General features: G+C 33.7%; 1 protein-coding gene across 5 annotated transcripts in view; it reads right to left on the bottom strand.

Annotated features, from left to right (window-relative positions):
* Nucleotides 1-346: 346 nt before the first annotated feature.
* RCOR3 (REST corepressor 3) overlaps nucleotides 347-14220 on the bottom strand; it is a 53480-nt gene continuing 39606 nt past the window's right edge. For 4 of the 5 annotated variants that reach the window (XM_038542065.1, XM_038542064.1, XM_038542067.1 and 1 more), the window contains 3 exons: nucleotides 12353-12410; nucleotides 3672-3913; nucleotides 347-3197 (listed from right to left, as the gene is read on the bottom strand). In XM_038542065.1, coding sequence (XP_038397993.1) covers nucleotides 2853-3197; nucleotides 3672-3913; nucleotides 12353-12410 — 645 coding nt within the window. In that variant the 3' untranslated portion in view covers nucleotides 347-2852. The remainder of the gene's footprint in view (nucleotides 3198-3671; nucleotides 3914-12352; nucleotides 12411-14220) is intronic. The other variant, XM_038542066.1, reaches the window with a different exon arrangement.

The following is a 14220-nucleotide window of genomic DNA, read 5'->3' as shown; positions in this document are numbered from 1 at the left end:
AGTGTTAAGTGATCAGCCATTATTAACGTGTCTGAGTTAATACACTTTTGAAAATAGTACAACATATTTACTAACTAAACTCAATACTTTAGCCAAAAAACTTGCCAATATTCTTAATATTTTTTAAAATCATAACTGACATTTTTTTTGCTTATTTCCTACATCTATTTCTAAAAAGAATGTTGGCCTATATTAAGACAGAAGTTTCCATTCATCTTTATTCTACATTTTATTTTACTCAGCTGTAGAATTATTGAGGAAAAGTACTGATCCAAACTTACCTTTACCTCCATCCATATTACACACTGGAATTAGAGAATATAGAAAAAATATCTTTTCATTAATATTACCAGGCGTATCAACAGTGTGATTTATTTTTAGTTATGTAATGAAAAATAGTTGGGTGTAGATTTTTCAAAAATGATAACCTTGACATTATGAAATGGTCATTAAAATATTTCTAGATTTTGCTTTCTTATAAAAAATCAATATTTAGAATTTCACAGTGAAGAGGTCCTAAATTCTTCATACAACATGAAATTATATAAAAATAGAAGACATAGACATCTTTAACTCTTTAATCCTTTGATTAAGCAGCAAGCATATCACTCTTCCAGGCCAAACACTGCTTAAACAAAAAAGAAAATTAATGACGTGCAAAATATTTACAAAATATGCAAAGCACACAATAAGACATCTCACTATATACATGTGTCATATTACTAATGAAGCTCAGATTTTTCTACTGTGTGCTCTAGTGTACGTAAATCAAATCACAGCACATCCCTCAGATACAGCATCTTGGCCCATGGCTGGGATAGAACAGATTTTTAAGTGAATCATAATATACTTAACAGCTGGACAGATGCTGGTGCTGACCAACTTGACTGACATGTCCCACACATTGTATACTGGTCTACTGACAAGAGACAAGACAATAAAAGCCATATAGTATGCACATATGCAAGACAATCTAAGTACTGTAAAAAAATGCTTTAGATACTTTCTTTTTAAGATATATAACTGCCCCCCCCCCCCGTGGCTTTTAAAGTAAAAATAAGTATAAATTCCTGAATATTAAGAATTTTAAATCAGATTTTTATCTAGTTACAATCCAGGGGTAGGAACTATTTAAGATGATCCAGTGAGAAAGAAAAGACACACCCTGGAGGAAGTTTGTGCCAGAACTTAAGGTCCATATGAGAAGTGATCTAAACTTGAAAATTAAAACTAATCAATGAATTTAAAATCGAATAGCTCCTTAAGGCTTTAGAGCCAATAGGAGGGACTATTTTTCCAACACTGGGAATATATGACTTCTCAAAAACATAAATCAAGGGCCTTAGGTGTTGACTATTTCGTGACATAGTTCTAAATATGATGAGAATATAAATGTGCAAACATTTAGCCTTAAGTTCCACTAGTAATCTAAGTGATCTGTCCCTTTCCACAAGTCAGGATTCCAATATGAAATCACTGTATCAAAAATATTAGTAACACGTTGTTGAAATACTATTACTTATAAAATATTATTTGTAGGTGCTTAATGATTTATGTGTCAATTAAGACTTGAAATGTTTTTGCTTCTTTATAAAAAGAGGGTCTGAGCATTTTAAGTTAACAGCACAACTGTGACAATATACTGATACATCTTTAGATAACACAGAACAAATTCTTAAATTTATTTTATGAAATAATGCTGATGATTTAACCCTAAACCAAACCCACAAGCACAGGTCGGCTGCAAGGAATACACAAATGTATCCAAATAGTACAATAGAGATTTATCAAGAAAACATCCTTTATATTAAATGTAGACCATATAAGTATGAGGGCAATTTTAAGTCAGAACCTAAACACAAAAAGGGTATTGTAAATAAATGCTTCCATAACCACTATCTTCACGTAACTGACAAAATATAATTCTCTTCTAAAGTCCCCAAATATAGGCAACTACTAGTTAAAAGCAGATAGCATTTAGAAACATTTAAAAAAAAAAAAATCAAAATTAACTCCATTTTCAAGGAACTTAAAGACATTGTACTTCAACAAATTAAGTTCTCATTTGTATGTAAAATTATTATTCCAATTCTCTTATTACTGATAGATGACGGGTCAATGACCTTTAAGCAAGGACTTTGCACTAGGACCCTAAAGTGTATGTTAAAGGGTTAGTAGGTTCAGTACATTCTTTGTGGTTTCATATAATTGCTTTGCAATTGATTAAATTGCTTTCTTTTAAAGGAATATATTAAAAATTCCTTTAGAAAAAAAAGCAAGATTTTTTTTTGAAAAAAGGGATATGTACTATAATTTCTTAAATATGCATTAAATGAACATATGTCAAAATCTGAAATGCAGGCTATTTATTCTTGCACTCCTAACATAGGAAAATGTTAAAAATTAAATTAAGGAAGAAAGAAAAAAGTCAAACATCCTTAAGAAACTTAAGGAGTTTTCACAATTCCTAAGTCAGTATTTCTGTACTAAGAGTCTTGACTATGAAGAGGCAGAAATATAAAGAATCTCAATAAAATAAATACAGTAAAAACAAAACAAAAAAACCTTGGTATATAGAATACTTAGTCTTTTTTTTCCTTTTATGAGATCATGTCACTGAACGTATACTCTAGAAAGGAGGCTAACTATAGGCTTTTTGTTGTATTAACATTTAGTTCGGTTGTATGAACCAAAAAATTTCCTAGACATCCACTTATGCTAGCCCACTGCCACAGAACTAGTTCGCAGCCTCAGTATCTAGGAGGGATTGCTCTCTCCTCTTTTGCATCAGTCTGATGAGCATTGGTATAATGATGGGGTGAAGAGTTACTGTAGATCTGTCCAATTTAATTTTAGTGCAGTGAGGACTGTGAATCTGTCTGAATTCCAATAAGTGACGGTGGCTGTTGACCACCAACCGTGGACAACACTGGTCTTGGGTTTAGACGGGGTGGCATAGAATTAGCAGGGCGAATGAGAGGTGGTGGAGGCTGATTTAAAGTTGGCCGGGGCTGGATGAACCGAGCCTGCTGCTGGAGTGGAGGAGGCTGCCGGTGAAGAGCAGGGGCAGCAGGCAGTGTTGGACGAAGAAGTGGTGGAGGCTGGTTCAGAGTGGCAATGGGGGCTGTTGGTGTTGGAGTGGATGATGGGGCAGGAGGTGATGGACCCAGAGTCCGAGGAGCCTGTGGGGTCTGTGCCTAGAGGTGAGGAAACAAAAATACATGTATGAGATGAGAGTTCCTAACGAACTTAATACAATATAGTTTGGGCTGTCACAGGAAAAACAAAACAAATCAAAACAAAACAAAAACATAACACCAGTGTTTTTTGGAAGCACAAGCTTCTTTTATTTTAAACAAAACAAAACAAAAAACCAAAAACCGAAAAAGCAACGAAGCTACCAAACAGGCATCTTTATTAGTAAACAGCTTAACACTGGAAATAAAAATAAGACTATGAAAGAACAATACACTCTCCATTCTTCTAGGATCAGAACTTAGCATGTCATTAGGACTTAGGAGTCACCACCAGAGGGGCACCACTGGGTAAGTGTATTGTCAACCTTTCATGCTCATTTAGCTAGTCCTCTGACAGATTAACCTTACAGAACACACCACACAAAATGATGATTCCTCAACTCATATTAGCTCAAATTCCATACACAAACACACCTCCTCTTCTTCATCAGTGCTCTTCCCTGATGGCACATTAGAAGCACTTTTTGTCTCCTCCCCTAAAGTAGAAGCATCACCATTAGAAGCCTGGGTTCCTTGTTCTGCTTCCCACTCCTGCAATACCTCCTCTAAGTTAAACCGACGCCTGTAGTTTACAAAGAAGTTCTTCACTTGGCCAACAGTCTTGTTGCCAATTACATCTGCAATAGCTTGAAAATCTTTACCATATTTGCGGACACCTGGAAAGCAAAGTAAATAATACACCTGTGAAGGATCAATAAGGAGAGCTGTGTGTACTAAACATCATGCACACACAAAAGATACCAGCAATGAAAATCCTTTCTCATTAACTCTGCTCATGTCTCAATTCTGAGAGAGAGACTAAGATATCAGGGTCACAGATGAAAACTATCAATTATGTCATTTCAGCGAGCCAGCCACTTGCCTTCAACTGAACAATCAGAAACTTACCATTTTTTACATACTCAGTTATTTTCTCCAATCCTCTCTTGAACTCTCAAATACAGTCCATTTATTGTAAAGCATTGAATTCTTTGTTCCATCCTCAATTCCACATTCATTTATTTCCCTAGTAGCCAGTCACCTAAATTTGAGCAACACCGTTTGTAAACAAAACTGGATGGGAATGAGCCATCTCTTTTATCCCCTCAATGGACTGAGTGAGTAGTCTTAAGAGTTCCCCCATTAAGAAAAGCATTATAATTTTGGTTGTAATACCAGCTTCAACAGGATTACTTGCCTAATCTCACCAGGGTACCAATGAACAGAAATGAGATAAGAATTTAAACACAAAAAAGAATCATCATGTGATGGGCAAAAAAAGGGGAAGCTATTTTTCAGAGTTGGTTGGATTTCAACTTATCTAATAGTCCCCAGACTGCGTATGAGGAAGATTCCTAGCTGTACTTTGTAGCCTAAAGAATAGGGTTACAGTAGTGACTACTGTGTAGAGTACTTGTGCTCATCACTACCTTAAATTTAAGAAGGACTGTGCATTCAGTTGAGAACCTAACAGTTTGTAATGGAAACTTTACTGTAGTGAAAGATTTGATTTATGAACTTGAGACAGTTATTCATACTACAGGATTTGGAATGACTTTATATAATCAGATAGATAATAAGGTGTTCTTAAGGGAATTCTAAAAGGACGTTCACTGGCTCATTCTAGAAAGATGCGCTTAACTCAAAATATAAAAGCTATCAAAATTTTTGATTTGACAACTTGATAACTACTGTTTAAAATATCAGAAAACAGTAACTCATTACAGAGATGACAAAGGAGAAAAAAATGATACTTATGATAGTAAAGTCCATATTGTAACCTAAGCAACCAGAATCATGGGAATTTAAATAAATTCAACATGTATACAATCACAGATGAGACAATAATATAAGGCTATGTTAACACTTCAGGAGAAATGCTAGATACATTCTTACAGATCCCTATTGGTATCATTTATCCAATCACCTTAAAGCACCATCATGACAAAATTCTTGTTTTTAATTTCTGCCTTTATTTTATAGAGAACTTGACTGTGAGTATCTTTTGCTTATATTCAACTAGGTAGGCTTGACTTTATGGGAAGTCCTCTACCTTAAAGAGCATTTTGAGCAGGAGGTTTGACATTATTAAGCTATAATGATTTTTAATACGGAGTTTGAGGTTTGTAAACTGCTCACTTGCTCTGTTCTCAAAGGGAAAGATATGTATGCCAATAAATTATGACACTTAACATTATTTATAGTATTTAGCAACATAAGTTCTCTTTAAATCCATGAGTTTATTTCCAGTTCAAACTCTGTAACTGAGTATATCTATCCTAAGGGTGACTAGGTTACAGTGAGGGTTTATTGGGCAATAAAAATCTAAGGTTATTTAATATTAGGAATTATTGCTATATATTCAAGTACTTCTCTATCATTTATACTTTGGAAAATAACAACTCGTTTGACATTGCTGTACTGAAAAACAACTCCTAATTTGAATGAAATCAGACACAGTGTTCTATCGATGTACTAATTTTTACAAGAGATATTTAATTTATACTCTAGAAATGACCAAAGCTACTGAATATATGAGTTTGGAAATGAAAACTTTAAATAAATCTAAGATAATTTTTCTGTATTGTAGCAAGAAGTCACATTAAGACTAACTCTGACTTCCAAGTATGAAGATATTACAATCCTCAGAATACCCATTTGTTTAGCAAAATATATTCCAAAATCCACCAGGAAGTTATCCCCATGTACATTCCATTTTACAACTGTCCTCCTTTTTTTGGATCTTGTTTTATTTTCCCTTACTCAATGGACTTTACCTTGTCACCAACATTGTTGTACTTCCAGAATTATAGACCCACAAACCAAAACTACTTCCTATAGAAGCCTTAGTTTTCCCAGATACTTTGGATGTCAAGGACTTTTTCCAAGTCGCCTAGGTTCTAAGTCACCCAGATATGTTTATTATTAACTCATGTATGCCAGTTTCATATAAACTACTTTACAAAATCTTAAGGCTCAGACCATACTGCAGACTTTTATAGTCTGATTGAGGATCCCACTCATGTCCTGAGAACAAATGGGCCTTCAGGAATATTAATGCCCTCAACTTGCAGGATGGCTGGGCAGAGACTGGAATAACTAGAGCTCCTTGGCAGTCCTCTCTGGACAACAGCAGCCTCATCCATTTGCCCCAGAGTGTTGTGACAAATTTCATTAATTTTTTTTTCTGTATACCATGATGTGAGAAAGGTTGGAAAGTACTGTCCTATGAAATATAATGCTGGGTACATAGGGTGCTCAGGAAATAGGACTGATTTTTCTCCCCCACAGCACAAGAGTCACATATAGCTAACTTCTTTACCACCTTCACACTTCCCATGAAACTGGTTCAATAGCATATTTTGGTTAGTAGGTGGAATTCTTAAGTCCATACTGTGGCTAATAACTAGTTAAATTCTAATGAAACACCAACTTAAGATTTACTAGGGCAACTCCTTCAGAAGAATCCTCAGCTAGGCTTCTGGAAGAAAACCTAGCAGGTGTAGCAATGCAGAGCAATGAACTTTAACTTCCCAAGGTATCAGAGCCACTTTAGTTCCAATTTGTACCTAGAAGAAGGGTGGTCCATTCTTTTTTCACAATTTTATAATAAGTAAGGCCATCCGATTGCTTTATCAGCATGGGAATTAAATCGTGACTAAATCTCTCTTCCTGAAGATGTAAAAGGATTAGGTCCATCTGAACCATGGTTTTAAATTAAACTTCTCACCTTTAGGGCCAAAGGTCAGTTTTTAAAGGTTACTAGAATAAAATTTTAGAAAATCCTGGAACAGGTATATTGTAAATTTCCCAGGAAGAGAAAAAAAAGTGTTTTCAGTCAAATTTCGAAAGTTGCAGTGAAACAACCTGGCTTCCTATGCTGGCAGATGATACCTTATAATCTTTAACATACACTTTTACAGTTTTGCTTGGAAAGTAATATAAAAGTATAACTCTCGTCACATTTTATAAAAGCCCACATTCTCCAAACAGTATTCTTCACTCTGCCCCACAAAAAAACATATATTCATATTTTTAAAGATTTGGCTAGTAACACTGTAACTTCAGGGGCATTTGTAGTGTAGTGTTTCTCAACTGTGGACATAGAATTATAGGCTCTCCCCTCCTCTATCCCTCCTGAGATAGAAGGGATATCATGAATCTGCTTTTGGTATATTTAAAATGTTATTTTTAAAATCTGATCTTGGGCTACCAAAAAAGTCAAAACGTTAAGAGTAGCAAGCTGCTTCCAGGTAGTACAACTTGTGTGTGTTTGGGGGTGGTGGTGGTATTATTTCTTGCTTCTTATAACAATATTTCTTAAGTGAGCATGTACTTAGTATAACCAGGAAACCTATTTCTGAAATAAGAACATAGTGATATCTAGAAATCCCAGGGATGTGGTTCTTTCCTATCAATAAAATATTAATTTTAAACTCAAACCATTTGGCAACATGCATTTCTTTCTACCACCTATAAATCTCTTCAAGAATTCATAGTAAAGAAAAGATACCAACAGCAGTGGGACAGTGAATGGTGCATCTATCTAGGTGAGGTCTAAAAGTCAGAATCAATTCTCTTTCTAATATCTAGCCTTTCTCTTCTGAGTCTTGTGTTCCCATCATCCTTGTTTTAAGTTAAATCCCATCACAAAGATGCTGGAAATTTTGAATCATTAATTATTTGAAGCAAGTGCATCAGAGGGCTGACAATTATACTTTTGGGTTTCCATTCTTGTGATACCTGTTATAATAGAAGAAACTCTCTAAAGCAAATGAGTGTCTTTTAGATGAAAAAATATGAATCTCCTGATCTCCCTTTCCTTTTGATTATTCACGTACTGGGTTACAATCGCTGTTTTAATCAAGCACCAAAACCATTCTCTCCTCCTTTAAGAAACATTCTTTTTTTTTTTTTTAAATGTACAAGATAAAATTAGAAGAAAATTTCGAGGCTTACAACCTAAAAACAAATAAAATGTATAAACTACAGGAAGAGAAGCTAACATTTAACTGTGAAAGCATAACTGACGTGAACATAGTTCCATCATTTCCTGTTTTATAAGAAGACAGGTAATATGGGCAGCCCCGGTGGCGCAGCGGTTTAGCGCCGCCTGCAGCCCAGGGCATGATCCTGGAGACCCGGGATCAAGTCCCATGTTGGGCTCCCTGCATAGAGCCTGCTTCTCCCTCTGCCTGTCTCTGCCTCTCATTCTCTCTCTGTGTTTCTATGAATAAATAAAAATCTTAAAAAAAAAAAAAAAAAAAAAAAAAGAAGACAGGTAATATGAAAAGGGGGGGAAAAAAACCTAAAAATTAAAGCTGATATCCTGATAAAACTGGGAAAGTTTCTTGTTGTTTACCCCAAAATAGCACTAACATTTTGGTTGAGGAGTATATTATTTTTTTAGCACTAATGATTATGAAATGAATACATTTAAGGGAAGGCCTAAAATAAATACTGTATATACTAGGTTCTGCCCTTCTATACTTTAAAGAGTCAATGTTTTGTCCTATCATTTAAATGTATTATTATTTTTTGAAAACAGTTAAAAATCGTTTCATTTTACATGAAAAAAATACACCCAAATCTAGTTCCTTTCTTAATTCTTGCTAAATAAGAAATGTTTATCATATGAATATCAAGACTGATTTTAGGATAACTTCTAAGAGCACTACAGATTAGAAAAAATCATTTATATATATATGAAACAAGCTATAAATAGGGATATTTCCACTAACACGAACTGTGAAGACTATAATTAATCTGTTAACTAGTTTGTTGTAATAGAAAACTCAGATACTTGGGGCACCTGGGTGGCTCAGTGGCTGAGCATCTGCCTTTGGCTCAGGGTGTGATCCTGGGGTCCTGGGATCGAGTCCCACATTGGGCTCCTTGCAGGGAGCCTGCCTTTCTCTCTGCCTATGTCTCTGTCCCTTCCGCTGTGTCTCTCATGAATAAATAAAATATTAAAAGAAAGAAAAGATAGAAAGAGAGAAAAAAAAAGAAAGAAAACTCAGAAACTTAAAAGACTAAAACAGATTATAGAAAGTATAGAAATACATTCTTAACAAGTACTTTTTAGAGGTTTAAATTAGCCACACTTATAATAATAACCTATCTGGGGACTCTTGAAGAATGTTAATGAAGTTATAACATACCTAGAGCTAACATTAACAATTATAAACAGACATTCTTGTTTGGTCTGAGCAGGACTCCCTGCCCTTCCAATTAGGGGAGAAAGAAGGAAAAATAGCTTAATATTTATTTACTTATTCATTATATAAATAAATATTATTTATTTATTTAAATAGTTATTATTTAAATGGTAGTATTTAGTTAACAACAATGTGAGTAGATGGGGAAAAAGTGGGAAATATATATTTAAGCCCTAGGAAATAATCCTAATATATGTATGTGGTTTTAAAAGTTACAACAAAAAAGTTTATTTAATAGTAGAATTATAAGTCTCACTATGACACTATAGAGTTTCTCTCTCCAGGTCACTCTAATAGTCAACTATGAGCAAGATTTAAAAAGGCATTTAATAAATGAGTGTCAAATCAGAATATACACAAAATGTCTTAAATATAAAATGCTATAAAATAGCTATAAAATAAAACTAAAATGTCTTAAATATAAAATGCTATAAAATAGCTATAAAATAAAACTAAAATGTTAATATCAAAACAAATGATTTATATTTTGTAAACCTGAAAGTCATAATAATATATAAAGGTTTATCAAACATGAAGATTAAAAAGAAGAAAAACAAAACAATTGCCCACTAAGATGGGTACTTATGGACAGCAAACTACATGTTAAAATAAAACCTGTGGTTATGTACCTTAACCACAGAGATTCAGGTACAGGTGACATTACTATAGGATTACACTGTTTATAAGACACACTTCTGAGCATTATATGAACATGTGGGCTCATTAGCAAAAATGGCACTTTTTGTTTTCCCTAAGGTAACTATTTTGGACACAAAGAGCTCTATATTGTTTTCTTTTATATAATGAACCATTTCCCCCCAAAAAAGCCTTAAAAACTCAAAGTGAAACAAAAATTCCCTAGAGTTAAGATAAAGACATTAACATATTAAGAAAGTGGCTTCAAAATCCTAAGAACATGTATATTTTTGTACAAATTGCTGCATTAGTGTAATTTATTTAGGAATTACTTTTTAAATGTGTATAAGAACATAATACTGAATATCTCAGCAGAGATGAAATGTTTGATTATATACAAATTCTTTTAATATTTATAAACTGAGATAATATCCACATATACAGCTCAAACTATACATGTAAATCTTGCCATTGCTCATTCTCTTGAATGCAGCTCTACATATTTGATCCAGCCATAAGATTCCATGGTAGTACTGCAGAACAATATCAAATCTTGAATCCTCTAGAAACATTAGCCCAGATTTTCCTCACAAGTCTCTCCAGAAAATCCTTTCACTGGGATATTTTCTTATAGTAGAGTACAAGATTTATATACTAACCTTTAAGCAACTGAAATACCGGAAATCAGGGTTAATCTATGGGCTACCCACAAACACACATACACGCTAAGATGGATAGAAACACAGGCTTTACATCAACAAAAGCAATGTCTCCTCAAATAACTACATTAGAGCTATAAGTCATAGATCTAAATCAATAGGAAGCAGCCTCTGAAAATACTAGGTTTCTTTGTTTGTTTTTTAAGTAACACAGAGCTTGCACTCATGACCCTGAGATCTAGCAGCATGCTCTATGGAGTAGGCCAGCCAGGCGCTCCTACCCATTTTTTTTTCCTACTCATTTTTAAATCTAAATTTTAAACAGTTTCTAATTTAAACATAGCTATTATTGAACATTATACACTAATTAAACTTTGTTCTGACTCATTTAGAAACTTAGTTCCCCAACTATAGATGTGCTCCATGCACATACAGCACTCTGTCTCCATAGGATCAAGTGTTTATTCTGTTTATAAAATGACTGTCTTGTGCTGTACAGGCCAAAGAGAAGGCTGACATCATCCCGATGGCACCCTCCTGTGACATTTTCTAATCACACTGGCAGGGTAATTCTTACTTACTCTAGTCCAAACTGCAGAGTCATCTATTAACCAATCTTTAATTACATTACTCTCACATCCAAATGATACCTGCACAACCTTTTTGAGTAAAATATGTTTTCTGTGTTTGAATACTTAGAAATATTTTTTAAAGTATACTTATATGTTTTGTTTCTCTTATAGTAGTTAACCTAGATAAAAAAAAGCTATTAGTATTCAACACAAAGAGGGTTCAACCACAAAAAACCAAATTGGAGACCAAATTTATAATTACACAATCAGTCCTACAGAAGTTTATCTTGAACAAAAAAGAAACAAAAAACAAAAAACTACAACACTGAATAAAAAATATACAGTTTGTCCTTCCTTAAGTAATTCAAACATGGGAAAAATCCAATTTAATAATGCTACTGATTTGCCCATGGGATTCATAATACAAAAAGTGCTCTCCCATATAATTTAACAAAGCATTCTTATAAATAGTACGTTTAAAATGCTATATATATATTTTAATGTATCTTTTAACTCTCTCTCTATATATGTTTTAAAGTCGGCTTTCTAAGCATTCAGTGGCATATCTCTTAAGTTACGATACACTGAAAATTAAGTATATCATTAATATTTTCAGTACCTGACATTTATCAAATAGAGAAACACTATTATACAGAGTAATTAGAAAAACCAGAAACATATAATAGTTTACGCTTTTAATGATGAGTTATCAATGACTAATATAGTAAGAATGAACCCAACTGCAGGAAAACTGAAGCAAAGGCACAGAGACCATATGACTTGTTCAAGCTTATCATCACCATCATTGTTAAGGCTGAGAATGTGCTACATGCGGTACAGGACCCAAAATGCATATAAGCTCAGTAAAGTCACATCCACAAGAACAAAACAGAATTCCTGGTTATCAGGACTTTGTGGTAAACACAAGAGCCCTTTCTTGATCCATTTCTAAAGGAAGGGAAGAACTATGGTAGTCACCTTTCATGACAAGTTAAATAATTAACAACAATAACTGCTTATCTTTAATATACCTTGCACTGCTAGAAGCTGCTCCTCTGTGGTCCAACGGGCATTAATTTTCTGATTTGACTACAAAATTAAAGAGAAGTTTCCTAATGAGGATATGAAGACAGACATTTTTCCAAAGTGCTTATTTTTGTTTAACTTTTCACCAAATCATAGACATGAGATTACTAAAACTCTGATTTATGAAGATTCTGTTTTTATAAGAATTAAAAAATATATTCTGAGTTACCTTTTACCCACACAAAAAGATATGAAAGGGAAATGTACCAATTTGGGAGAATGAACAACATTCACATTTATACTCTAGTCAGAGGCATTAAAACTGAGAAAATCTATTAGTCATCCATTTTCCAACTACAATGTTCCTATCACACATAGCACGTATTAATTTTAGCCTAGTTTTAAACATTTAAGAGATTTATCTTTAGAGAGGATCTGTAACTTGCTCTAAAATTTTTTCTCTCCACATTTATTTATTTATTTATTTTCTCTTCACATTTAGATTAAACCTAACCTTACTCCAACAAAACCAGTGTTATAAATTAATACAGAATTGTACATCAGGCCTAATTCCTAAAATATTTCTTAAATTTCTGAAGTAGAAAGTGACCCACTATAAGAATTGATTTTTCCCCCCAAGACCTCCCCACAATTTTTGTTTCAAAAAATCCCAAGTTTAGGATTTTTACTATGGCAAAACTACAATATTTAAATACATAATCAAATTTCATTAGCGTATACCCACTGATTAGTACAAGGACCTTTGGCAGTCAAAGGAGAGACAGAAATTAAGTACACCAGCCTACAGAGGTTTACAGAAGAAACTGCCCAGATAAACTGGCCTGGTGTACTACATGGCTAGGCTGGACAAAATAGAAAGAAAGGCTTCCTTTGAGAACAAGTGTTTAGACCATATCTCACTCATGATCTTAATAAAAGTTTCTTCAGCACATAGAGGTTCTAGGGTATATCTACTTTCTCACCATGAGTGAACAGGTGTAAAAAGTAAGCATTCAGAAGAAAGAATAAAACAAAAATTCAAAATTAGAAAAAAAATTGAGATTTAAAAAAAAAAAAAAAACAGAGTAAAAGAGGGAAAAACCTAAAGCAGAAAGCAATGATAATACCAGATGAGGAGATTAAGAAGAGATAGTAAGGCAAGGCCAGGCAGATAGTGGATAAGTCTCAAGATGAGGATACTGGCAAAGAAGCAAAAGAACATTAAAAAGGTAAAGAAAAAAAAAAAGAAATAAAAAGGTAAAGAAAAAGAGGGGGCTATAGGCTGTAAAGCAGCAGTAATAAAAGAAGGGTGAACCAAGGTTTAGAAAGTGAAAAAAAGGAACGAAAAAGAAAAAGGAGATGAACAAGAATGGAAAGGAGCTAATATGTTGAGTTGAAACCCAGCAGTCTGATGCCACCTGTACTGTGAAAAGGTAGATAAAAGAGGTCCTTGGTACCCAAGGATAATTGGTACTAGAACCTTTTTAAAACAGGTCCACATATTTCAGAATAAACGGTAAAAAAGGGTTGACTTCAACTTCATCTGAAATATGAAACTAAAACTTACGAAATTAAAAAAAAATAGTTAATGATTAAATACACTTTAATTAAAGCTCCCATCTTTGCTGACCATACAATGGTGTAACATTCACTGGCTTTGAAATTTACAATATGAGCACAGAGTGGGTCATTTCTGTTTTGAAGACCTCAACAATTCTTTCAAGGGCCTCCCTTAATTCTTTGTTACTCATATTCTTTTTTGAAGTTCCTCTGAGTCATCATTCTTTTCTCTTCAATGGTTAACTGCTAAATACCCATCTGTCAACAATTTTGCAAGAGATTAAAGTCATTCTCTTGTACTTTCATAGACTTG

Source organism: Canis lupus, chromosome 7, assembly GCF_011100685.1.
Source record: "Canis lupus familiaris isolate Mischka breed German Shepherd chromosome 7, alternate assembly UU_Cfam_GSD_1.0, whole genome shotgun sequence".
In the NCBI taxonomy this organism is placed as follows: Eukaryota; Metazoa; Chordata; class Mammalia; order Carnivora; family Canidae; genus Canis; species Canis lupus.
The sequence above is the reverse complement of the archived record's forward strand: the minus strand, read 5'-3'. Positions and strand labels throughout refer to the sequence as shown.